Below are 22,230 nucleotides of genomic sequence, written 5' to 3' on the forward strand. Positions count from 1 at the left end.
CTTAGATGAGACACACTTGGGATGAAATCCTGGCTCCACTGATGTCAATGGAAGTTTTATCATTGCCTTCAGCAGGGCCAAGATTTCACTCTTGCTGTTTAATCCAAGCAAAATATGCAGTTTAAGCCAGTTAGCCTATCTTCTGTCAGCAATGGTACAGTTAACAAGTGAAAGGGTGCTCAAGAGCTTGGAGCTTCTCTCTGAGATGATTTATTAATTCTGGTGATTGAATCCCCACCCAAGTATAATTATAGACTCTAGGTTAGCTCATAGTTGCTATTAAACATGGAACATCTGACTGGTGTTCAGCAATTCATGTAACAAGACCATTGTTCTGTCCCTCTGGAACAGAAACCTCAGGCTAGCGCTTGAGGATTTTAGAGCATGCCCTTCGAGGGTGCAGACAAATGCTTGTAGCTTCCTGTCTCTAGGAAGCAAACTACTACTTTCCAGGAAGCCGCTGTTCTAAGACTTCCGAATGATAACAGTTGGAGTTCTTTTAAACAGGAAAAAGTATAAGTCATCCAGGCAGGATGATAGTGTGTGCCTTACAGTTCAGTTATACCCAGTATTCAGAAATGACACTTGTTTATGTTTCAGGTTAATGTTACTGTCCAGGCCATAACTGTCCAGTCTCTGAGTGGAACACGTACTCTGCTTAACAGTAGTGATGTCCTTTTGCTCCCCAAGAATTTGGATAATCAAGTGTGCATAAATGTAGTTCTTGGGGTAGGTACACAAATTGTTTTTCCTCTTTGTACTAAATTAAAGGCATGTATGTATTAGATCACTCCTACTTCTCAAACTATTGGAAATCATGACACTTTCAGCTAACATGTGGTGAAGAGAAACTTGATCTTTGGGACAACAGAGCCTTACAACATACAGCATGGTATCCTACAGCTGGATTGGAAATGCACACTAATGCAAAATGGAGCTGTGGGATAAAATCCATCTCTTATTACTTAAGATTTACTATTTGTGTGTGGCAGTTTACGTAGACAAGATACAGTCTCCAGGAGCTTAGAATCTAAGATGAGTCTGAGACAGGATGCTTGGGAGAAGAAGGAATACACAAAATAAGATTAAATTGCTGGTTGGGTTGGTACAACGCAAGTTAGTTTATTTCTTTACCTTTTTTGAAAATAACAAAACTTGAGGGTTGGTATAGGACAGTGAGGTAGAAGAGAAGTCAGTTTTGAAGAAACTGAGATGCATTAAATCATTCCTATTCACCAATAACTAATGTATTGATTTTTGTTACATTTGTATCCTTTATCTCCTACATCTATTGATAGGGATACTGATCTCTCTTTGCAAGTATTACATTTTTCTCTTAGGCTAGACCACAACTACTTCCTTGAATGTCACTTCTGTAGTCAGTAGATGAATGGGAAGATAAGTAGGCACTCTCTTTCCTTTCCCCAAAGTTCCTTCCTGATGAGGAGAAAAGCCAGAATATAAAGGTTATTTTTTCCCCAGACTCCATCAGTCCTTACCCATTAACATTTTATAAAACCATATGCAGGTATGTCTGACTTCTAATATGTGGCCACTGTAGAATGATCAGACATGTACTGATTTAGTGATTCAAATCCTGCCTCTACAGTTACATGACTTTACATGGTATTGCAAATGAGAAGGTGCATGTTTCTAGATGGTGGTGATCTTCCAGCACATTTATCCCTAAAGAATGGGAGAAGTGTGGAAAAATTCCGTAGATAGTCTGGTTTTTAGCTCATTTTTTACATGTTCTAATTAATATGGAAAACTCTGTTTTCAGGTGAGTTATTCTATTACGTACACGAATGCAGGAGAAATAACAGATGCAGCTGTTTCTTTTGTCCTGGGGACAATTAACACTAAAATGCTTCCAATACAGCAAAGCTTTGAAATCACTTTTACTCAGGTAACGTCTAAAGATATTATAGATGACTTACTGAAAGATAATTTAATAACCAACCTTATTAAACTTCCCTCCGAACTAATTACCAGTAAAGTAGAACACAACTTACACTGGATGCATGAGCCAGGCAGAATTTCAGAGCTGTGTGTTCACATCCTCCAAATGCTTTGGTGGTTTTCCTTTTGAAGGCTCATCAGGTGACTGTACACCTGTCTGTAATCAAGGCAAAGTGTTGCTCTGATTTCAGTAAACCCTCTTATAGTCCTAGGCAGAAGTCTTGTATGAACTGATATTTCAAACTACTCAAGACAGTTTATCCTAAATGAATTGACTGTCTCTGTCTTCCAAACATTTAAGTAAAATATAAGAACTGATGTTGTGTAATTTGTGTTGCAGCTAAACACAAAGCCAGTCCCTCTTAGTGGAAATCCCGGTTATGGTATTGGATTGCCTCTGAGGGCAGGATTTAGACCTACCGGATATCCTTTTCACATCTAAATGTGGCTTATAGCAGTTTTGAAAAAGCTTCTTGCCTAGGGCAAGTACTTTAGATCAATGAATGAAATATAAGCATATAGACCATCTGCATGGTAAAAGGTGGGCAAGTAGATTTTGTGCCTGGGTTGATACATCTTCATGATGATTTGCCAAGGATGGTTTATAGCATTATCTTTTCCCAAAGGTATGCATTCCTGCTAGCTCATATTTCAGAAATATCTACTGGCTCAATTCCTGTACCACTATAATCAGCGGGAGATTTGCCATTGACTTCCAAGGAAACAGGATCAGGCTCTAATTATGTACTCTAGTAATGTTTCTAAACTACCTACAGAGTATCTTATATCATTGTAGCATTTTCACTTGCATTTTGAGGATTTTACTAAGGATTCCTATTTCATAACACAGTCTGAATATTTAATATTTTGCCTTAACTCTCTGCTATTATATCTGGCATTATTCAGAGCACTAATACACATGGTCAACTTACTGTTTTGCAAAGCTCATCTAACCAGGACTGTCTTGCTGTAGAAGGAGTCAGAACCCCAGTATTATTTGGTTATAATATGATATCTGGTTGTAAACTAAGGTAAGAGGGTAACTTTCCATTGAGCATTCATCAGTCTATTCTCAAGATATAATCCACTAGTAATGGTTCCATTTACCTGATTAGAAAATCTTTAGGTGCTAGAACTTTTGTACAATAGTGGAGGTGGGTGTTGAGTACTTAGTTTTTTAAAAGTAATTTAATGGAATTGTCTTGAAATAGCTGTGTGTGTGTATATATATTATTACCAGCTATAGTCAGAAGAATAGAGCACTGTATGAGAGCAAGGGGAAATTATTGCTATGCTAACCTACAAGATTTCACTTAAATTGATCTTTTCTTTTCTGAAAGAATCACTGCAAGTACAGAATGTCAGCTCTTGGCCAATATCATCTTGAATGTACTGAAAGGACAAAATTTTCCAGAATACGTAGCTTCATTTGGAAATTCTCAGGCTCAAGATGTATTGGACTGGGTGCCAATCACTCACATCCAATCTTCAGAACAGGTGAAAATAACTAATTTTTCTTTTAAGAACATGCACACTTGAGTCCTCAGCTGCTGTAAGTGGGCACTGAAGTCCACAGTAAAGTCAATGAAGCCACAGTGATTTACATCAGGTGAGGACCCAAGTGCTTTTATGCGTGCATGAATAGTGTACCAGAGCACAGGGATAGCAGCATTGTCTATTGAGGGGGACTATAGAGTTACTCTGGTAATTTACAAAACTCCTACATTGAGCTGTTGGGTAGTGTGCATGTTTAATAAAATGAATGAAGCATCAATCAATATAAGCTAATTTGTAATGTTTTCAGGGTCTGTGCCAAATCCCAGTATCATTTGAAATAGAAGTGAAGTGGACTAAATATGGATCTTTGATGAACCCACAAGCTAAAATCGTGAACGTCTCAGCAACGGTCATTAGTACCATACTGGCCCAGGTATGTGGTTAATTTGCTTGCTTTAAGAGTGGAAGAATGTGTTTTATTTAGAATACTAGAGGTGGCGGTTTATTATACATTACCTATGAGTTGTACATGACAGAGGCCTTGTTATATAAACATTGTTGCTCTTATGTTTCCCTTAGGGCAGGTCTTCACTGGCAACGTTAAAGCGTTGCTGCAGCAGTGCTTTAACGTGGCTTGTGTAGTTGCCGCAGAGCGCGGGGAGAGAGCCCTTAGTCTGTCAGAAAGAGATCAAGATAAAACTTTGTTAGAATGTAGTGTATCTATCAGTTTTCACTGCAATTCAAACAAGTGTGGACTCCTTGCTACAAACAAGTTTCCAGTGAAATTGTATCCACTACTCAAAAAGGAAATTCAGTGATGTCAAAGTACCTATGTTACCAGAGACAGCTAAATATTTAACCCCTAGTGAAAAATCAGCTGTATAAAACCAGAGTGAGCCTAACACTTATCTTTACTGCAGACTCATTTTGGAAGTGAAAGAACTATTCAGATAGCAAGTTCTGTTACTTTCATTGATGTTTCTACACCGGCAGAGCCAGGCTATAAAGCTCCACCAACAATTGATGCCAAGTTACCCTTTGATTTTTTCTTTCCATTTGTTTAATGTAAGTATATATCTAAAACCCATTCAAGTTCTACTTCTTAAACTAAGTAATCACTATGCATTAGATGAATAAAGCCCTCAGCTTCATCTGCTTTTAAAGATAGTAGGAAATATGCCGCTTATTGTAACTCTCTTTAAAAAACAGGCAGGCTGGGGATTTTCCAATGTCCTCATTATTGGCTGACCTGCTTGTATGGGAATCAACGGGAGCAGTTCTGCCAACACCAAGTGCTCTTGAAATCCCACCCCTCAGTTTTCACACTTCAAAACTGTGCTTGCACACGTAGTAAGAGTGCACTCACTGGGTGGGCCTTTTCCAGGACCTTAGTCAAGTTTGCACTGAGTCTAAAGAACAATCCTGCTAGTTGGAATAATCTGTTATGATAGGTTATTTTGGAGCATAATCCTCTTCAGTAGTGCGCTAACTTTTACACACGCCACTGCTTTAATGTTTTATTTTAAGAGCTTCAGTTATGCAGTTCCCTTTTTCTGCAGCCCACATGCAAATGAAAATGAAGAGCAAGAACTGAAGAAATAATACACTGCAGAGTATTACAGCCTTCTGCTGAGGACTCCCAACTTATCTGGATGTAGCTGATGTGGTTCTTCTCTTGTTCAGAATTGCACAATTAAGTACAACAGCACCTCTAGAAGTGAACGCTACCCAGCAACAGGATGATACAACCAGAGCAAAGATTAGCGAGGAAGCTCCTCTGACAGAAGACAAATGGGAATAGAGCAGGAGGTGGTTTAGAGACAGAGTAATGCTGAGCTGTAAACTAAGTGACCTTCCTCAGACTGCACTCTTACCTTGGTTGTCTTCTTACATTGCAAGCTCCTACTGCATATTGCAAATGAAGAACACAGCAAAAAACAGCAACTCCTTGAAATAAGTTATGCCCCCAATATTCACAGCTTTGTAAATAGGACTTTATTAAATTTGTTGCAGCATTGACTGTACAGCTATACAATTAAAGATTTATGCAATAAAATTGTCTAAGGGAGAATGCTGGTTTAATTTTTCAATAATCTGTTGTAAAACTACCTGTACACGATGAGAGCTTTGCAACACCTTTAACCAGACTTTTTTCATTAAATCGCAGTGTTAGTAAAGTAGAAACTACATATAGACAATGCTATACAAGAGAGCACGGAGGTATATAAAGTATCTTAGAGGTCAACAAGGGATCATCAAACTAGCATTTTTTGCACTGGAACTTCCTGAGGGAAGGATTTTCCTCGCCCTACACAGCCAGTCTTTTATTGTGGCTGATGGACAAGTCCATGCTGTTGTAACAGCTTGTTGAGCCTTTCGATTTCTTGCTCCTGTTGGAAACAAAATCTTATTACTGTAGCTCATATCTTAAAACACTTTCTAAGCTACAACAAGAGAGCTCTTCTCCCATTGCTGAAAAGGTAGCCATCCCTGCAGGGAAAAAACACAGCTCTTCAACAAGGCATTGCTAAATAGAATGTGTGCTTACCCTACATAATAGAAGTTGTGGAGGGAATTGGAAATATCTTTATCCCTTTTTGAATGGGCCCTTATGTTTATAGGATGCCCCAGGATGTTCTCATACCAACTGAATAGGAGCTGGGTAGATTTCATGGCCAAGGTACAACATCCCAAATCAAGCTGCTGGGATAAGACAGAGCCCAGAGCATGACCCTGGCCACTGGTCTCCTAGATAGCTAGTTGCTGGGAAAGGATTGTAGTCCAGCTCACGCAGCTGTTTACATTTTTATGAGCCTTCTTACCTTCTCTGTGCAGCTGTATTCAAGTTGTTCAACTTTTGTAGCAAGCTGCAGATTTGCTTGCTTCAGCTTCGACACCCGTTGTTCAGAGCGTGTCTTTACTGATAAAATTATTCCTAGGAAACAATGCATGGAGGATTAGCTTTATGATGTAAAACAGCAAACAATAGGAAGTTAATAGCATCTGTGGTTTGTGCTCAAGTAATTTGTTTTATATCCATGTAGCCTCTCAAACTCTGCTTCTGCCCCTAAATCATGCTTTTCATAATATGGTTCCCAGATTAGTCCCACAGGGGCTTCAAATGCCAGCATTCTGCTGGGAAGTGGCACTCTGCCACCAATGACCAGGTCCTGGTCATTCAAATCTCTACTTTGAATTTAGCCCTTCAGCAAAACTCAAGGGGATGTGTGGCAGAGTAGCAATTTGTACCTCCATTTTAAACTCAGGTTTTCCATTGTTATGGCCTTGGCCTTAACCTAGTGTAAAGCACAACTGAGGAGAGCAAGTACTCTTATCTTCCTGTTTTAGTGGGTTCAAAAACACTGACCATCTAGTCTAGATCCACAGACTGGGGTGCTGCCTTGACCAGGATTTCACTTGTTCTTTAAAGCTTTTAACTTCTCTTTAAATGCCTCTGAAAGAAGGACATTCCATTTCCCTTCACAATACAAGTGTCTTTCCTTTACTAAAGCCATTGCACATAATTCCTCCCCCATAACTGAGGCAAGAATTATCCTACTACCTTTTTCTTTACAAAGAACTGCATCACCAAATTCTTCCTAGCCTCAAGAGCCTCCTGTTGGGGGACAGGGCAGTGTAATCGTAAAGCTGGCACCCTATGCTTTTTATACCTGCGGCTACATGCAGTGCTACTGGAGCCGGTTCTACATACTTCACAGCCCTGATTTTCAAGTTCTTGCCTCTCCAGAGGAGAATGGAAACATCCACACCGCTTTTTTGCATAGATTCCAAGGCATGTGCGTGCACCTGATGACTGCAACCCTCCTGGCCTGAACACAACCTGAAAGCTATGGAATCCTGATAAAGCCAGAATCTGTCCCCACCCTGTCTGAGCTCGTTCCTTCCTGCAACTGCATTGCTGCAGGCACAGTCTCCAGCAATTCAGGAAACATGAGCGATCTGGCTTCCTTTATTTATTTGTACGACAGACACCTGTTATGAACATTAGGGAGATCTGGATGGAAGGGAAGGGAAAGCAAAACCCCAAAGATAAGAACTCTCCTTGCTTGTAAATATTTGAGACAGGACTAAAACGTTTAGCTTCAACTAAGATTACATCTTAAGACTGAGATAGCAGTGACTTACATATGCATCATTAGAGACTCACTTTAGCCCACTGTCAGTCTCCAACCTTCACTCCAGATTGAGGTCAGTGTCTGCTTTCTACCCCCAAAATTCTCCCGTTTTCCTTGAGCTGGCCATTAAATCTGTGCAAGCCACATGTTATGGACACAAATATCTTCGCTTTGTCCTAAATAAATGGTGATTCACAACTGTGTCAACTAATGGGCAGTTGTGTACAGTGAATTTGTAGGCTCTGTGTACAGGGGCTGCAGTACAGCTCTAGGTCTGAGGTTTTAGCCTTGAATGGGGGAAGATCAGGACTTCAAAATTTTAATGCCAAAATGGCTTCTTTGTGATGTAGGAAGGAAATGGTTCCCAGCTGCTGGGTATGTGGTTTTTTATATGTACTGTTTTGTTACTGTTGTCATCATGAATAGGTCGGAATATGAACAAGAGGCTGCTCGGCAGCTCTCCAATACCACTTTCTACAAGCCATTACCCTCTGATCCCACTGAGGGTTACCAAAAGAAACTACAGCATTTGCTCAAGAAACTCCCTGAAAAAGCACAAGAACAAATCCGCACAGATACACCCCTGGAACCCCAACCTGCGGTATTCTATCTGCTACCCAAGATCCATAAACCTGGAAATCCTGGGCGCCTCATCACCTCAGGCATTGGCACCCTGAAGCAGGATTGTCTGGCTATGTAGACTCCCTCCTCAGGCCCTACGCTACCAGCACTCCCAGCTATCTTCAAGACACCACTGACTTCCTGAGGAAACTACAATCCATCAATGATCTTCCTGAAAACACCATCCTGGCCACTATGGATGTAGAAGCCCTCTACACCAGCATTCCACACAAAGATGGAATACAAGCCATCAGGAACAGTATCCCCAATAATGTCACAGCAAACCTGGTGGCTGAACTTTGTGACTTTGTCCTCACCCATAACTATTTCACAAAGCCCTGGCTGGGATGATTTAACTGGGAATTGGTCCTGCTTCCAGCAGGGGGTTGGACTAGATGACCTTCTGGGGTCCCTTCCAACCCTGATATTCTATGATTCTATGATTTGGGGACAATGTATACCTTCAAATCAGCGGCACTGCTATGAGTACCTGCATGGCCCCACAGTATGCCAACATTTTTATGGCTGACTTAGAACAACGCTTCCTCAGCTCTCGTCCCCTAAAGCCCCTACTCTACTTGCGCTATATTGACGACATCTTCATCATCTGGACCCATGGAAAAGAAGCCCTTGAGGAATTCCACCATGATTTCAACAATTTCCATCCCACCTCAGCCTGGACCAGTCCACACAAGAGATCCACTTCCTGGACACTACAGTGCTAATAAGCGATGGTCACATAAACACCACCCTATACCGGAAACCTACTGACCGCTATTCCTACCTACATGCCTCCAGCTTTCACCCAGACCACACCACACCATCCATTGTCTACAGCCAAGCTCTACAATACAACCGCATTTGCTCCAACCCCTCAGACAGAGACAAACACCTATAAGATCTCTATCAAGCATTCTTACAACTACAATACCCACCTGCTGAAGTGAAGAAACAGATTGACAGAGCCAGAAGAATACCCAGAAGTCACCTACTACAGGACAGGCCTAACAAAGAAAATAACAGAACGCCACTAGCCACCACCTTCAGCCCCCAACTAAAACCTCTCCAACACATTATCAAGGATCTACAACCTATCCTGAAGGATGACCCATCACTCTCACAAATCTTGGGAGACAGGCCAGTCCTTGCCTACAGACAGCCCACCAAACTGAAGCAAATACTCACCAACAACCACACACCACACAACAGAACCACTAACCCAGGAACCTATCCTTGCAACAAAGCCTGTTGCCAACTGTGCCCACACATCTATTCAGGGGACACCATCATAGGGCCTAATCACATCAGCCACACTATCAGAGGCTCGTTCACCTGCACATCTACCAATGTGATATATGCCATCATGTGCCAGCAATGCCCCTCTGCCTATGTACTTTGGTCAAACTGGACGGTCTCTACGTAAAAGAATAAATGGACACAAATCAGATGTCAAGAATTATAACATTCATAAATCAGTCGGAGAACACTTCAATCTCTCTGGACACTCAATTTCTGATCTCAAAGTGACTATCCTTCAACAAAAAAACTTCGAAAACAGACTCCAAGGAGATACTGCTGAATTAGAATTAATTTGCAAATTGGATACAATTAATTTAGGCTTGAATAGAGACAGGGAGTGGTTGAGTCATTATACTAAGTGAAACTATTTCCCCTTGTTTATTCCTCCCCCCCCCTCCCCCCCACACACACACTGTTCCTCAGACGTTCTTGTTAACTCCTGGAAATGGCCCACCTTGATTATCACTTCAAAAGGTTTTCTCTCCCTCCACCCCACTCTCCTGCTGGTAATAGCTCATCTTAAGTGATCACTCTCCTTACAATGTATATTTTTTCACGGTCTGTGTGTATATATAAAATCTCACTGTACTTTCCACTTTATGCATCCGATGAAGTGAGCTGTAGCTCACGAAAGCTTATGCTCAAATAAATTGGTTAGTCTCTAAGGTGCCACAAGTACTCCTTTTCTTGTTTTGTTACAGTAGCAGCAAGGTCTGGAAGGGGAGGGGGGTGGAGAAATATCACTGCCAGCCTTTTAATTTTTTCTTTGCTGATGTCAAGAAAAAATGTAAATAATTCTCAATCCTTTTTTGAGAGTGACATTTAGGGCAGACAGGCTTGTACATATTTTCATAGTACTGTACAATTAAACCAGAATCAACTGGAAAAAGATTCTCAAGTAGCACAACGACCATTATCCAGATCGCCACCAGCAGCAGTCTGGAAAACACAAGTGACAAGAGGAAGTGCTGAAGTGGCAAAATGCATATTTTACTAGTCATCTGGAATCCCAGAAGGACAGAGAGACTACACTGTTCCCCCCTGACATGTTATTAAGACACTCACATAATACAACGCATATGTTATCCCTCTTCAAGCGTGAGTAATCTAAGAATGTTTTAAGAGTGGTGTGCTGGATACATGGGTATTATTTGGTTAGGGCATCTGGGTTCTGCCATAAATCAGGTCTCCACTGTGTAGGAACTGTGCTACCACAACAAACAGATGATCCCTGCCCCAAAGAGCTTACAAACTAACTCAGGCTAAACTTCTGCAACAAAATCTGCATGGGCAAAACACCTGTGTCCACATGGCACTTGCTGCACGATCAGGATGCAGGTTAGCAAATGTGCCTCTTGCATACGTCTTTGGAACGCTTCACTCCCGCGCACGCCCCCCCCCCCCAACTTGGTTCAGCAAGTGTACTGTAAAAATAGCCAGCAAATTCCCTGAAACTAACTATCTGACATAAACTTACCATTTATAATTCTGGCCACTCGCCACAGTCGAAGTAGGATCAATAGTCCAGCCGCTTGAAATTCATGTTCCCGAAACAGAAGGACGACATCAATGATAAACGAAACCACCACCACTATTCCATCCAGGACTTCAAACTTGTGGTGAAAGAATTCCAGGCGATAGACAAATATTTTAAACCCAACTTCCACCAAAAAGAGGGTTACAATAGAAAGGCTCAGGTAGTGAAATACCTGGGAAAAGACAATGCCAGGTATATGTAGAAGCCATATAACTATTAACATTAGCAAATTAGTCTGATGCATGTCCTTCATTATATTAGAAGTACTCCTGCACCTTTGATTGACCAGCAAATAGGCAAAGTGATTAAATGTGTGTAACAAAAGGATCTTGCTGAACAGAAGAGAAGCTACCAAACATTTGTATAGTATCTCTGGATGGTCTAAGGCCTTACCTAAACTAGGATTTAAGGTGTGATGTTAGCACATTAGCTAACATGTTTTAAAAGTCTAGTGTAGACAAGGCCTTTAACACATACTAAATGAGGTCCCTCCTAGAGTTTACCTCAACCAGCTAACATGGGTTAAAACTACAACTGCCTTGTCTTCACTAGGATTGTAACACTGCTTGTTTTAACACCACTTAAAAATACACTTTTTTCCTAGTGAAAAAGCAAGTCCTAAGACAATAACAGTGGATAACTAGGAGCTTGTCTACAATTAAAATGCAACTGCGCTGATGCAGCACTTCCATGAGATTCTGTCTATACAGACAGGAAGGGTTCGTCTGTTGGTTTAGGTAATCCACCTCCCCGAGAGGCAGTAGCTAGGTTGATAGAAGAATTCTTCCATTGACGTCTACACGGGGACTTAAGTCAGCTTAACAACAGTGGTTGGAGTGTGGATTTTTCACATCCCTGATCAACATAGTTAAACCAACCTAATTTTCTAGCATAGACCAGGCCTAAGTGTTGTCTTCCTTAGTCTGCAGACAAACAGCTACAAGGCCTGTGCTGCTTGGAGCGTTCCCAAGAGCAGTCTTGTCAGTTTTTACTGCTGCCTTTCAGAACTCTATGGGCAGTCATAAAACAGACAGGGATCACAGTAATTTCACTCCGCAAGTCAGGAAAGCTTCGAGTTCCTGTAGAGACAAATGCTATGGAGCAGGACTCAGACCAGAGAGTGGGGAAGGGTAGATTAGTCAGTTCTCAATTGCAGAAGCCAGGTGCGATCCTTAGGCCCTGCACGGGATCTCCATCTTTTGTAGCCTCCAACTACTACCACTTTGATGGATCTGAGGTCCCCCAATCCCAGTGGCTGCCAGAAGGAAGAATTCCCTATCTTGCTATCTGGCTTGAATTGCCATGGAGAAGAGAGACTGGTTCACTCAGAGGTTTGTCTGCATTTTACCTTTGGTGCTATTTCATGTTTGTCTGGGTGGATGATTTTCACATCCAGAAGCAATTCAGCGAGCACCAACAAAGCATCCAAAATGACCAAGCAAACAACCAATATCTGTGAGGAGAGGAAAACAACAGCAGGATAATAAATACTCTCTTTTGTTTAATATTTGCACTATTTAGGGCAATTGACAAACAAATTCATGCTAAAATTATCCAGCCTGCATATGTACAATCTTACCAGGACATTCAGCCTGAAAACTAGCAGAGCTATGAAGGCTGCCCTGGATTGTTGATTGGATTTATTGTATTTAGATTAGTTTCCATTTGTGCCTATCTAAGACCCTCATCACGAACGCAGACAGTTGCTGCAGAGAAAGGAACACTTACTTGTCTCAATGCTGTAATTCCTTACTCATGGAAGCAGTCTCATTAACATCATGGGGATTACTCACTTTAGTAAGGGTTGCAGGATCTGGCCCTTGATTTTCCAGTTTAGGTGACTCCCCACAATAAGTAGTTTATAACTAAATTTGCAAAGTCTTGTTTAAATGTATGAAATTGCTTCATTTACATGTGACCTCGTGTATTACTGAAAATAAGCCAAAATCCCTCCAGATCAGCTAAAGATTTCTCCTTACTCAGCAATGGGAGTTCATTAGGAAATCCCTGCTCACATAGGAACTCAGGGTAAATTCCCACTCAGCCTTCACCTCACAGAAAGTTCACCATTACAAAAGCATGTATTAAGGCCTTACATTGCTCAGCATCTCAGGAAATGCTGAGACTCACTTCAAACTGAGTCGTGGATTTTAGAAAGAATGCACTAGTTCAGCAGATTATTTGTAGATTTTCACATAGGAGATTATGGGTCTTTTTAAAGAGTTTTTATCTGCCCCCTTCAATGTTAGAATTTATTAGTTCTTTTACATCTATTCTAATTCCATGAATTTTTAGTACAATTGTTTCAACAGGTTTACTTGGATGAGTCAGGGTTTCTCTTGCCTGCTTGTAACCCTACCTGAAATTTGCGGGAACTGAAGACTTTTTTCATCACATCCCGGAAGGAACGAGGTCTGATTGAGGAATTCATGTTAATCGTTGAATCTTCCGGCTTCTGCCCACCTTCCTCCTCCACCTGCTCTTCCTCCCATTTCTTGTAGTCATTGCCCCACTGCACGGGATCGTCTCCCACAACAGTGAAGTGTTTCAGATACATGGACATGGCTCTTGGTTAAGCGACCATTACTCTGCAGAAACACACTATGGGAATACACAGTCAGAATGGTAAAACAATGTAAACCACTGCCCTGAAACATCCCAGGAATCTGAATTCCTCCCAAAACAAGCTCATCAATGCTCTGAAATGGGAAAGCAACAAAAGCCTTTTGAACACTTGCATATTGTATCTACTTACAACTCAGGTATCAGAACCACACTGACATTCAGATCTACGAGTGTGAGGCTCAACTCAATGGAAACTTATATCTGTTTCCTGCTTGATTTATTCCAATATCAAATCTTGACAGATTCTTAACCACACCACAAAGATAAGATGGTTAACACCCAGGTCTGCCTTCCCATCTAACAGATGCTTTACTACCGGTATCTTATTTTTAGAAGATAGCAGGTAGTTTGTAGGCTGGCGTGAAATTGACCTTGTTGATCAAAAATTGCTTAGAGACACTGTCATTTGCTTTGCTTAACATACCCTGCATGTTGTCATAGGGTTGGGGGAAATCAAATATTTTCACACCCAGACAGATAAGCAGGACAAATAGCGCAAGAAAAACGAGTCCCTTTAAATGCTTTATTGCCACCTGTCTGCAAGCAGCACAAGTTTTCGCGGAGACAGGTCTCACGCCTATCTAGGCTTATGCCATGGAACCAAACGGTTACTCAAGCAAGGCTTCAGGCACGTTTTCAGGAAAAGACGTATTCTTCACGCCTCAGCGTATTTCTGTAGCTTAAGTTTCTGCCTCTCGCTTCTGGGGTACATTTTTCCTGATTGCTCTGTCTGGGGTCTCTGTGCTTTACTCCTTCAAGTGCCGCCTTCTTTCTCCATGCCCTTCACAGGCAAGGATGGTTCTCCGGTGTCCCCCACAACACTGACAGTGCCCCAGGACATATTCTCTTTCAGCTCCTAGGGGTTCTGTTAACTGACCTGGACCTGGCTGCTTTACCAGGCGGTGGGTTTAACCCGGAACCTGCTTGTTTGGGTCTTTTCAGGAGAACAAGGAAGAAAGGTTCTGGTGACCAATTTGTGCGTTTTCCTTTCCCCAGTATGTTTTGTATCAAAGGTCACTGTTGCAATAGGGGGCATCCATCTACTCCTTCCTTTCCTGTCATGTCCTTCTCTGCACCCACTGCCCTAGGGCTGGCTCTGTTGGGGCAACATGGATAAGCACTTTAACTGAGATTACAGTTAAAATAATCATTATTGCGTGTCTGTTTGTTGTGGGTGTGACCCACCTTTACTGCACACCTTAGTGGAATGTAACCTGTCAGCCCTTGAGCTAATCCCTTACAAGAGGACTTGGCAGCCTGAGGACTACTCTATGGTGCTCTGCTCTCTTGAAGGGATGAGGGGGGATCAGGAATCTGCACAGGAAAGAGAGCCCGAGTTATCAGACCCACAGCAGGATCTAGGCCATAGGGAGGAAGGGGTTAAATTAACATTGTGCAGCTACCCACATGCTTCACTGATACCGTACACCCCCCCCCGCCCCTCCACCACCATGGCTAGGGTTCCATACACCCCCGCCCCTCCACCACCACGGCTAGGGTTCCGTACACCCCCTACCCCTCCATCATCCTTGATATAATGCTGTAGGTAACGTGGGATTTAGGGAAGTTTTTAGAGCAAGGAAGTCCTTTCCCCTGAAGAGGGCAAGGTACCTGGCCCAGCACAGATCCAGCTAATCTCTGTTTATACTACTTGTCTGAGAATTGTTCCTTGTGCGTTGCCAAACAGCAGGGAGGTTAACTAGATACTTCAAAATGTCTAAAAACAAATAATAAAATTACAGAGGTGAAACACAAACACTTATCCCACAACCTAGTGGTGAAAAATAAAAAGCCCAACTGACCTGCTCATCCATCAAAAGGATGCATTTCCATCAGGCACCAAGTTACTAAGACCAACAATGGAAGATTAGTAAAAAATGTAACCCATGGAAGTTAGATAAACAATACTTATTGGAAATCCAATATAAAGGTTATCATTAATTTATGCGTACTAGGAGATTGGCTCTTAGCAGTTAAACTTGATTAGGGTTCTCTAATACTGCCGTGCAGTGAATGGATATGGACATCATTCCATTTGTGAAAAATGTCAATATCCTCAAAGTTGAGCAATATGGAGTGTTTGTTTTTAAGAAGCTGGGCTACATTGTAACACTGGAAAGGTAAAAATTAGAATGTACATAACCCAGAGAGAACACATAAGGATAGAAACAATTAGATCTCTTTGGAGCAGGGACCATCATTTACTATGACCCTGGGTGAAGTGACTGTCCCCTCAAAGTGACAGAGAGAGAGACTGAGACAGAGAAACACTTTCTACTCCAGTGTCCCAAATATGGGGAAGTGCCAGAAAAATATTTCGGCAAATGATCAGGAACGATAAGAGACGTCTCTTCAAAAAGTGACACGGAAGAGCTGTCAGAAAGGAGAGATGGCATCATACGATGTATCAATCGGTCATCTGATCAGACCAGACCACAATGAGTAATGGCCACAAGGGATCAAACCCCAACACAGTGTTGGGTACGTACCTGTCGTACCCACCTGTGGACAGATGGCTGAGGTGGGTCTTGTCATCTCCCCATGCTTTGGCAATGCTTACGTCATGGGTCGTGCCAAAGAGTCTAACTGAATTTAATTGAAAATTATGCTTGTGCAGTGCCTATCACAATTGACTCTTCACCAGGTTGAGGCCTCTGACCACAACATGCTTGTTGAACAGTAACAGTGGATCAGAAACAGAAGTGCAGGAAGATCTAACCATGGCTGTCAAACTTTTCTCAACAAAATATAAAGCAAAGAGTTTTTTCTCAGGTCTCCTGGTTTACATGATTATCTATGACAGGGGTGGGCAAACTTTTTGGCCCGAGGGCCACATCTGGGTATGGAAATTGTATGGCACGCCATGAATGCTCACAAAATTGGAGGTTGGGGTCTGGGGAGCATGAAGGCTCTGGGGTGTGGGGGCAGGCTCCGGCTGGGGGTGAGGGCTCTGGGGTGGGGCCGGGGATGAGGGGTTGGGGGTGCAGAAGGGTGCTTCAGGCTGGGTTCAGAGGGCAGGAGGGGGATCAGGGTTGGGGCAGGGGGTTGGGGTGCAGGAGGGGGTCAGGGGTGCAGGCTCTGGGTCACGCTTACCTCAAGCAGCTTCCAGAAGCAGTGGCATGTCCTCACTCTGGCTCCTACGTGGAGGCATGGCCAGGCAGCTCTGTGCACTGCCCCCTGTCCACAGGCGCTGCCCCTGCAGCTCCCATTGGTCGTGGTTCCTGACTAAAGGGAGCTTGGGGGGGGGGGGGCAGCATGCAGAGCCCCTTGGCCACCCCTACACATAGGAGCTGTAGGGGTGACGTGCCACTGCTTCCAGGAGACATGCAGAGCGGGGCAAGCCCTGGACCCCACTCCCTGACAGGAGCTCAAGGGACAGATTAAAACATCTGGAGGGCTGGATGCGGCCCCAAGGCCGTAGTTTGCCCACCCCTGATCTATGAGGATGCGGACTTGACAAAAAAAACATGAGCAGCACAACCTATCCTAAAATAAATGGGGGATTGGAGAGCTTTTATGATTCTAGTAACACAGGCAGACTTAGTGCTGGGAATTAAGAACTGCCATGCTGGTCCATTTAGCCCAGTGCCAGAGCTTCCAGGGGGAGTGAACAGAACAGGGCAATTTTGGAGAGATCTACCTGTCTTCCCCTCCTACCTTCTGGCAGTCAGATGCGTAGGGTAGCCCTGAGCATGGGATTACATCCCTGACCAATTTGGCTAATACCCATTGATGGGCCTATCTTGTACTTTTTGAACCTAATTATACTTTTGTCCTTCACAACATCCTGTGGTAGTAAGTTCCATAGGTTGATTGTGCATTGTGTGAAACTGTCACTATGATGATATTTTATTTTCACCAGGGCTAAGGCCTCCATATTGTACTGAGTAAACTTCAGAGTTACAGCTTCAGGGACAATCCTGCTTCCTCAAGAATCCTTCAGAAGCTGAAAAGCTATAGGAGAAAGTTCAAGGTAAACACCAAAGTTGATGTAGCTGCGGGAAGGGACAGAGGACTCTGAAGCCTAAAACCAAACCAGGTTAATTATCTAATCCAGAAGCCACTGAAGTCAAAGGGAGTCTTTCTATTGCCTTCTTTGGGCTTTGGAACAGGCCCTAAAGTGGGCTGGAACATGGGCTAGACCAGTCTGTGATGGGATAAAATGGGGGTGCTGCATCTGGTGTTACCTTGTCAACTTTGCTGCTACAGAACATCTTCTGCCCTGCCTTGCAATATAACCTGTAGCCTCTGGCTCCCCTTTGGCTGGGAATAAATAGCTCACTGAATTGCAGCTGAAATCGTGTCTTGGAGGACTTTACCCTTCTCAAGTGCTCTCCCTAGCTCCTCTTAAGGGCAGCTACAAAGACAGGCCTGTGGCCCCAAAAGGCAGGAAAAGAAATTCTCCGGACTTTATTATTTGTTGTCTTTTGTTCCATCTCTTTAGCTGATCTTGGCATCTTGCCAAATGGGCTGAGATCTGCACCAATAAACAAAAGAAAACTCTTTTATTCCCAATATTAAAATAAGAAGAACAAGATTCCTCTTACAGAAGTCAGAATTCCCCTAGTCAAACATTTACTATTTCAGCTTCAGACATTCACAAGAAGATAGCTCCTGAAACATGGCAGTGGTGTGGTCAGTTTTACAGTCCTTGGGAACACTGGAGATTTCAGATTAAAATGCAAGATGCTACAGTTCAGTGTTTGTTTTTTGGTCAGGGGGTTATACAGCCTGGGGTGGGTCTGGGAGTCACTGTTTTATTAAAACAACGAGGAGTCTGGTGGCACCTTAAAGACTAACAGATTTATTTGGACATAAGCTTTTGTGGGTAAAAAACCCACTTCTTCAGATGAATGGAGGGCTCTGGGCTTTTTTATCCACAAAAGCTTATGCCCAAATAAATTTGTGAATCTTTAAAGTGCCACCAGACTCCTCCTTGTTTTTGTGGATACAGACTAACATGGCTACCTTTCCGATTTATTAGTCTCCACTAATCTATGTTAGATACTTATCTGGTCCCCACTGTGAAGAGCTCAGATAAGACTTATTTTCCCAGCGCCTCTGTGAGGTACAGCAGTGCTATTACCCCATTTCACACCTGGGGAACTGAGCCAGAGAGGCACTATGGGATTAGTCCAAGATCACACAGGGAGTCTATGGCAGGGCAGGAAGAGAACACAAGCCTCCCAAGTCCCAAGCTACTGCTGTATCTACTGGACCACTTCCACTCCTACATTGCACCCCATCGCTCAGTGCACATCCTTAGCTTAGCTTCACTTTCATCAATAGAATTCAATTAGAAATCTGCCTCATTGATTGCTTATTCTGTAGTTCCTGGACTCAATTACACTACATGGGCCTGAACCTACTGCAGTCAGTGGGGAGTCTTTCCATTGACTTCAGTGAACCCCATATGAATCAGATGGGCCCACAGGCAAAGATTACATCCTGGTCTAAACTTCTCCAGAAACACAGGACATTTGGTTTAGATTCACACTGGTCCAAACTTCGCCAAAACCCTGGGGTGACTGGTTCAGCCTGACCTCTTACATAGACACCCTCAGCTGTTACATGACATTAAGAGAAATTAGATATTTACACCCAGCTGCCAAATTAGGAAGTATTGAAAAAATGAAAGTAACGCTATGCCAAAAACAGGCCCATAAAGCCACAGTAACAAAACAAATGCAAAATTTTGTCAGGTGACATATTAAAAAAAAAATCAAGTCTCAAATTGTTACAATAAATACACTGTAAACAATGAAATATTCTTCAAATATGCATTCAGTCCACCATGAATCACTGGTGGTGGTGTAAAAACGAACAGGAGAGCCAAGTCTAGTTTACCCACTAACGAGTAATATTGCTCAATAGTTAGTAATAACCCCTTCCTGTCCACCATCCCTCTTAGGCTTGTGACCCCGCCCCACTACTTATTTGTACACTGATCACAACTCAGGACTGATTAAAATGGATTGAAAGAACAACATGCTTGAAAGTTTGTGTGAGGTTCTTCCAAAGAGGCTGCTGCTAGCCCCTGCATGTAGACCAAGCATTAAATATTATATTACACTGCACCTTACAGCAGTGTCCCAGTCCGCTTTTTACCAGGTGACTTTTCCTTTAGGATAAGGGCACATAGTCATGGTTGCCCGTGCTTTTGTCACCTCAAGATTAGACTATTGCAATGTGATTGACATGGGGCTGCACCTTCAAACCATTCAGGGGGGTGCCTCCCAGCCTGGGCAGACAGATTCACGCCGGCACGGCTTGAGCTAGCATGCTAAAACTAGCAGCGTGGACGCCACGAGCAGAGCTAGCATGAGTCTGTCTACCAGGGTTGGGAGGCACGGTCCCAGCCACCACATAGATGTTGCTGCGAGGGGCTTCTCAGGGGAGCAAATGACACCAGCGTTCCTGGACGTGCACTGGCTGCCTACTGGTTATGACCTTTAAAGCCCTAACGGGCCTGGGACCAGCCTTCCTGCTCCATGCCTTACCGCCATAGCTGCACTCAAGCCGGCTCCCTCTTGTCATACAAGAGAAGGGGGGACTGGGAGGGTGTCCTCTGGCTGGGCTCCAAGACTCCGGAGCTTGCTTCCTTCCTTGGTTCAAAATAACCTAGACTGGGCCACTCTCCAGGCCCAGTGCAGAAGGCCCGTTTGAGGCCATCTCTGGCAAAAGTGCAGGGGAGGAGGAGGAAGGGGACTGGCAGCTGGCTGAGTGCCCCTGGAACGTGTTTTAATGCCTCTCTTTCATTGTATTTAGAGTTAGCCACATGTGGGCACCTGGAGCCTTGGCCAGGGGCCGTTATTATTTTAAATCTACAGATAAACCAGTGAAAATAAGGAGCAGGAGCACAACTGGGCGGCTTCTGTTTAGTCCACGGTAGATGGCCTGGGAAGCGCTCCTCTCTCTCAGCAGGGGGCAGGCTGCATGGATGGCATCCGTGTCACAAGCACCACGGCCAGGGCAGAGCCTCTGCCGCTGGGAGACACTTTTCCGCCCCCAGGGGGCGCCGCGCAGCCGTTGCTGGTTTGCGTGCGGTGCGGAGGCCAGAGGCTACGGGGACGGGCTCCCTGAACAAACATCACAGGGACAGAGGGCACGTGCCACCGGCGCGCTGGTTCTGCTCCCCCCTGTTAGCCCATGAACTCCTCAGGCACCCGGAGGTAGCGCACCAGGGGAGGCCGTTTGCTCCTAAGCACGGACCCAGAGGGGAGGCTGGGTCAGCGCCCCCCCAGGCCTCCCCTGCCGGTGATCTGCCAGCGTCTGCCCCCTCCCCGGCCGGGCCCTGCCCCATGGAGGGGCTGCTCTGTTGGACTCGTTAAGTCTCCTGGCTCAGGCCAGGGGAAACAGCAGCAGCAGCCCCGGCGTCTGCCCGCTCAGAGACGCCGCGTTCCCCGCCGGGCAGGGCCCCCACGCCCCGCGGAAGGGGCCCCGGCCGGAGCATCTCGCCCGCCCGCTGCCCTGCGAAGCGGAGGGCCCCCCCGGGGCGCTCAGTGCAGCGAGCCCCGGCCCCGAGCAGCAGCATCAGGGGCCGCCCGCCCGGCAAAGCCAGTCCCCCGCCCGGCAGAGCGGTACCGTGTCTCCGGGCTGCCCGCGTCCGCCAGGCGCTGTCACCCCGCCGGGCTCCGGAGCGAGCTGCGATCTCCCCCGCCCCAGGGCTGGCAATAACCCTCCGCCGGATGCGTGGCCTTCCTCCACCCCTTCCCCCTCATTGGTGCAAGCAGGAGCGTGGAAGAAGAAAACAAAAGTTGGAGGAGTGGACTCGGCGTCCCGTTATCCGGTTCCTGGAAGGTGGATTCTTCCTGCAAACTTTCCCTCGGCCCCGGGCATCCTCCAGCCACGTGCTCCGGCCCCCACGCCGGGCGAAGGAGACCTCGCCGCTCCCGCCCCCGGGGCAAGGTGCGCCCCGAAACTCAGACCCCGGCCCCGGCCCCTGGCCGAGTCCCCATTGCTCGTGCGTGGGACATCAAACCCCGCCGGCTGCGGTGGATTCTGCAGTTCCCAGCCAGGGGGGAGGTTCTCGGCCTGCCACTAACAACAGCTGGGGGACTTGAACGTGCCTCCGCGGGCATTACTCACCCCTGATACTGTGTGCTTACTTCGTTTGCACTTCACCCGGCTGCAGGACAGCGACAATAATCTGGTCTGTTCCCCTCTGCTTAAGGTGCTTCTCCTGCGCTGTTTGCGCGGCAGACGTTTCAGGGAAAGGAAACCCTGTTTTCATTTAGATACAAACATAATTTATAGTTTTATGATTTATTTTAATGGCTTTTTATCTATCCCTGACAATTTCCCCTTAGTTCTTGGTCACTGATCAGGGCTATGCCCTGTGTGGGAGGAAAAGCTGGGTCGCTATGCCCAGCGTGGGAGGGAAAGCTCTTTTTTCTGTTCTGTTCCAGTTTTTGTGCCCTACCTTTCACCATAGCTGCTGATCACCTATCGCCTTGTTGGTTGCACTTCACCTACAGTGGCTGTAAATAAATACATAGGTTACTGCACTTTGCTATTTATTGTAGCACAGTTAGTTACAGTATCCCCTAAACT

At 44.6% G+C, this 22,230-nt stretch overlaps 2 protein-coding genes across 10 annotated transcripts in view; one reads left to right on the forward strand and one right to left on the reverse strand.

The window, feature by feature from the left end:
* TCTN1 (tectonic family member 1) overlaps nucleotides 1-10,184 on the forward strand; it is a 22,391-nt gene extending 12,207 nt beyond the window's left edge. For 2 of the 6 annotated variants that reach the window (XM_073312757.1, XM_073312762.1), the window contains exons 8-15: nucleotides 601-729; nucleotides 1,784-1,909; nucleotides 2,303-2,385; nucleotides 2,853-2,993; nucleotides 3,303-3,459; nucleotides 3,767-3,892; nucleotides 4,380-4,524; nucleotides 5,019-5,515. In XM_073312757.1, coding sequence (XP_073168858.1) covers nucleotides 601-729; nucleotides 1,784-1,909; nucleotides 2,303-2,385; nucleotides 2,853-2,993; nucleotides 3,303-3,459; nucleotides 3,767-3,892; nucleotides 4,380-4,523 — 906 coding nt within the window. In that variant the 3' untranslated portion in view covers nucleotide 4,524; nucleotides 5,019-5,515. Of the gene's footprint in view, nucleotides 1-600; nucleotides 730-1,783; nucleotides 1,910-2,302; nucleotides 2,386-2,852; nucleotides 2,994-3,302; nucleotides 3,460-3,766; nucleotides 3,893-4,379; nucleotides 4,525-5,018; nucleotides 5,516-8,021 lie in introns of those variants that run through there. The other 4 variants (XM_073312758.1, XM_073312759.1, XM_073312760.1 and 1 more) reach the window with 4 other exon arrangements.
* Nucleotides 5,432-21,374, reverse strand: HVCN1 (hydrogen voltage gated channel 1). Of its 4 annotated transcripts, XM_073312767.1 has the most exons (7): nucleotides 21,262-21,374; nucleotides 14,555-14,773; nucleotides 13,412-13,653; nucleotides 12,401-12,505; nucleotides 10,993-11,224; nucleotides 6,282-6,394; nucleotides 5,432-5,849 (listed from the first exon to the last, which is right to left on the reverse strand). In XM_073312767.1, the coding sequence occupies exons 3-7, from the start codon at nucleotides 13,613-13,615 to the stop codon at nucleotides 5,784-5,786; spliced, it is 720 nt and encodes a 239-aa protein (XP_073168868.1). In that variant the 5' UTR covers nucleotides 13,616-13,653; nucleotides 14,555-14,773; nucleotides 21,262-21,374; the 3' UTR covers nucleotides 5,432-5,783. The 4 variants fall into 4 exon arrangements, with proteins under 4 accessions (XP_073168868.1, XP_073168865.1, XP_073168866.1 ...); XM_073312764.1 differs by lacking the exon at nucleotides 14,555-14,773 and having other exon boundaries at nucleotides 21,262-21,373; XM_073312765.1 differs by lacking the exons at nucleotides 14,555-14,773; nucleotides 21,262-21,374 and adding an exon at nucleotides 17,865-18,476.
* Between the last annotated feature and the right edge of the window lie 856 nt (nucleotides 21,375-22,230).

This window comes from Lepidochelys kempii, chromosome 15 (genome assembly GCF_965140265.1).
Source record: "Lepidochelys kempii isolate rLepKem1 chromosome 15, rLepKem1.hap2, whole genome shotgun sequence".
Lineage (NCBI taxonomy): Eukaryota > Metazoa > Chordata > Testudines > Cheloniidae > Lepidochelys > Lepidochelys kempii.

Excerpts from the sequence above, each read along its gene's own strand:
- HVCN1 (XM_073312767.1), bottom strand. The coding sequence starts at position 13,615 with ATGTCCATGTATCTGAAACACTTCACTGTTGTGGGAGACGATCCCGTG. Across the intron at positions 12,506-13,411 it reads TCAGTTCCCGCAAATTTCAG|ATATTGGTTGTTTGCTTGGT; the intron begins GTAGGGTTACAA and ends CTCTCCTCACAG. Across the intron at positions 11,225-12,400 it reads AACATGAAATAGCACCAAAG|GTATTTCACTACCTGAGCCT; the intron begins GTAAAATGCAGA and ends GTCTTTTCCCAG.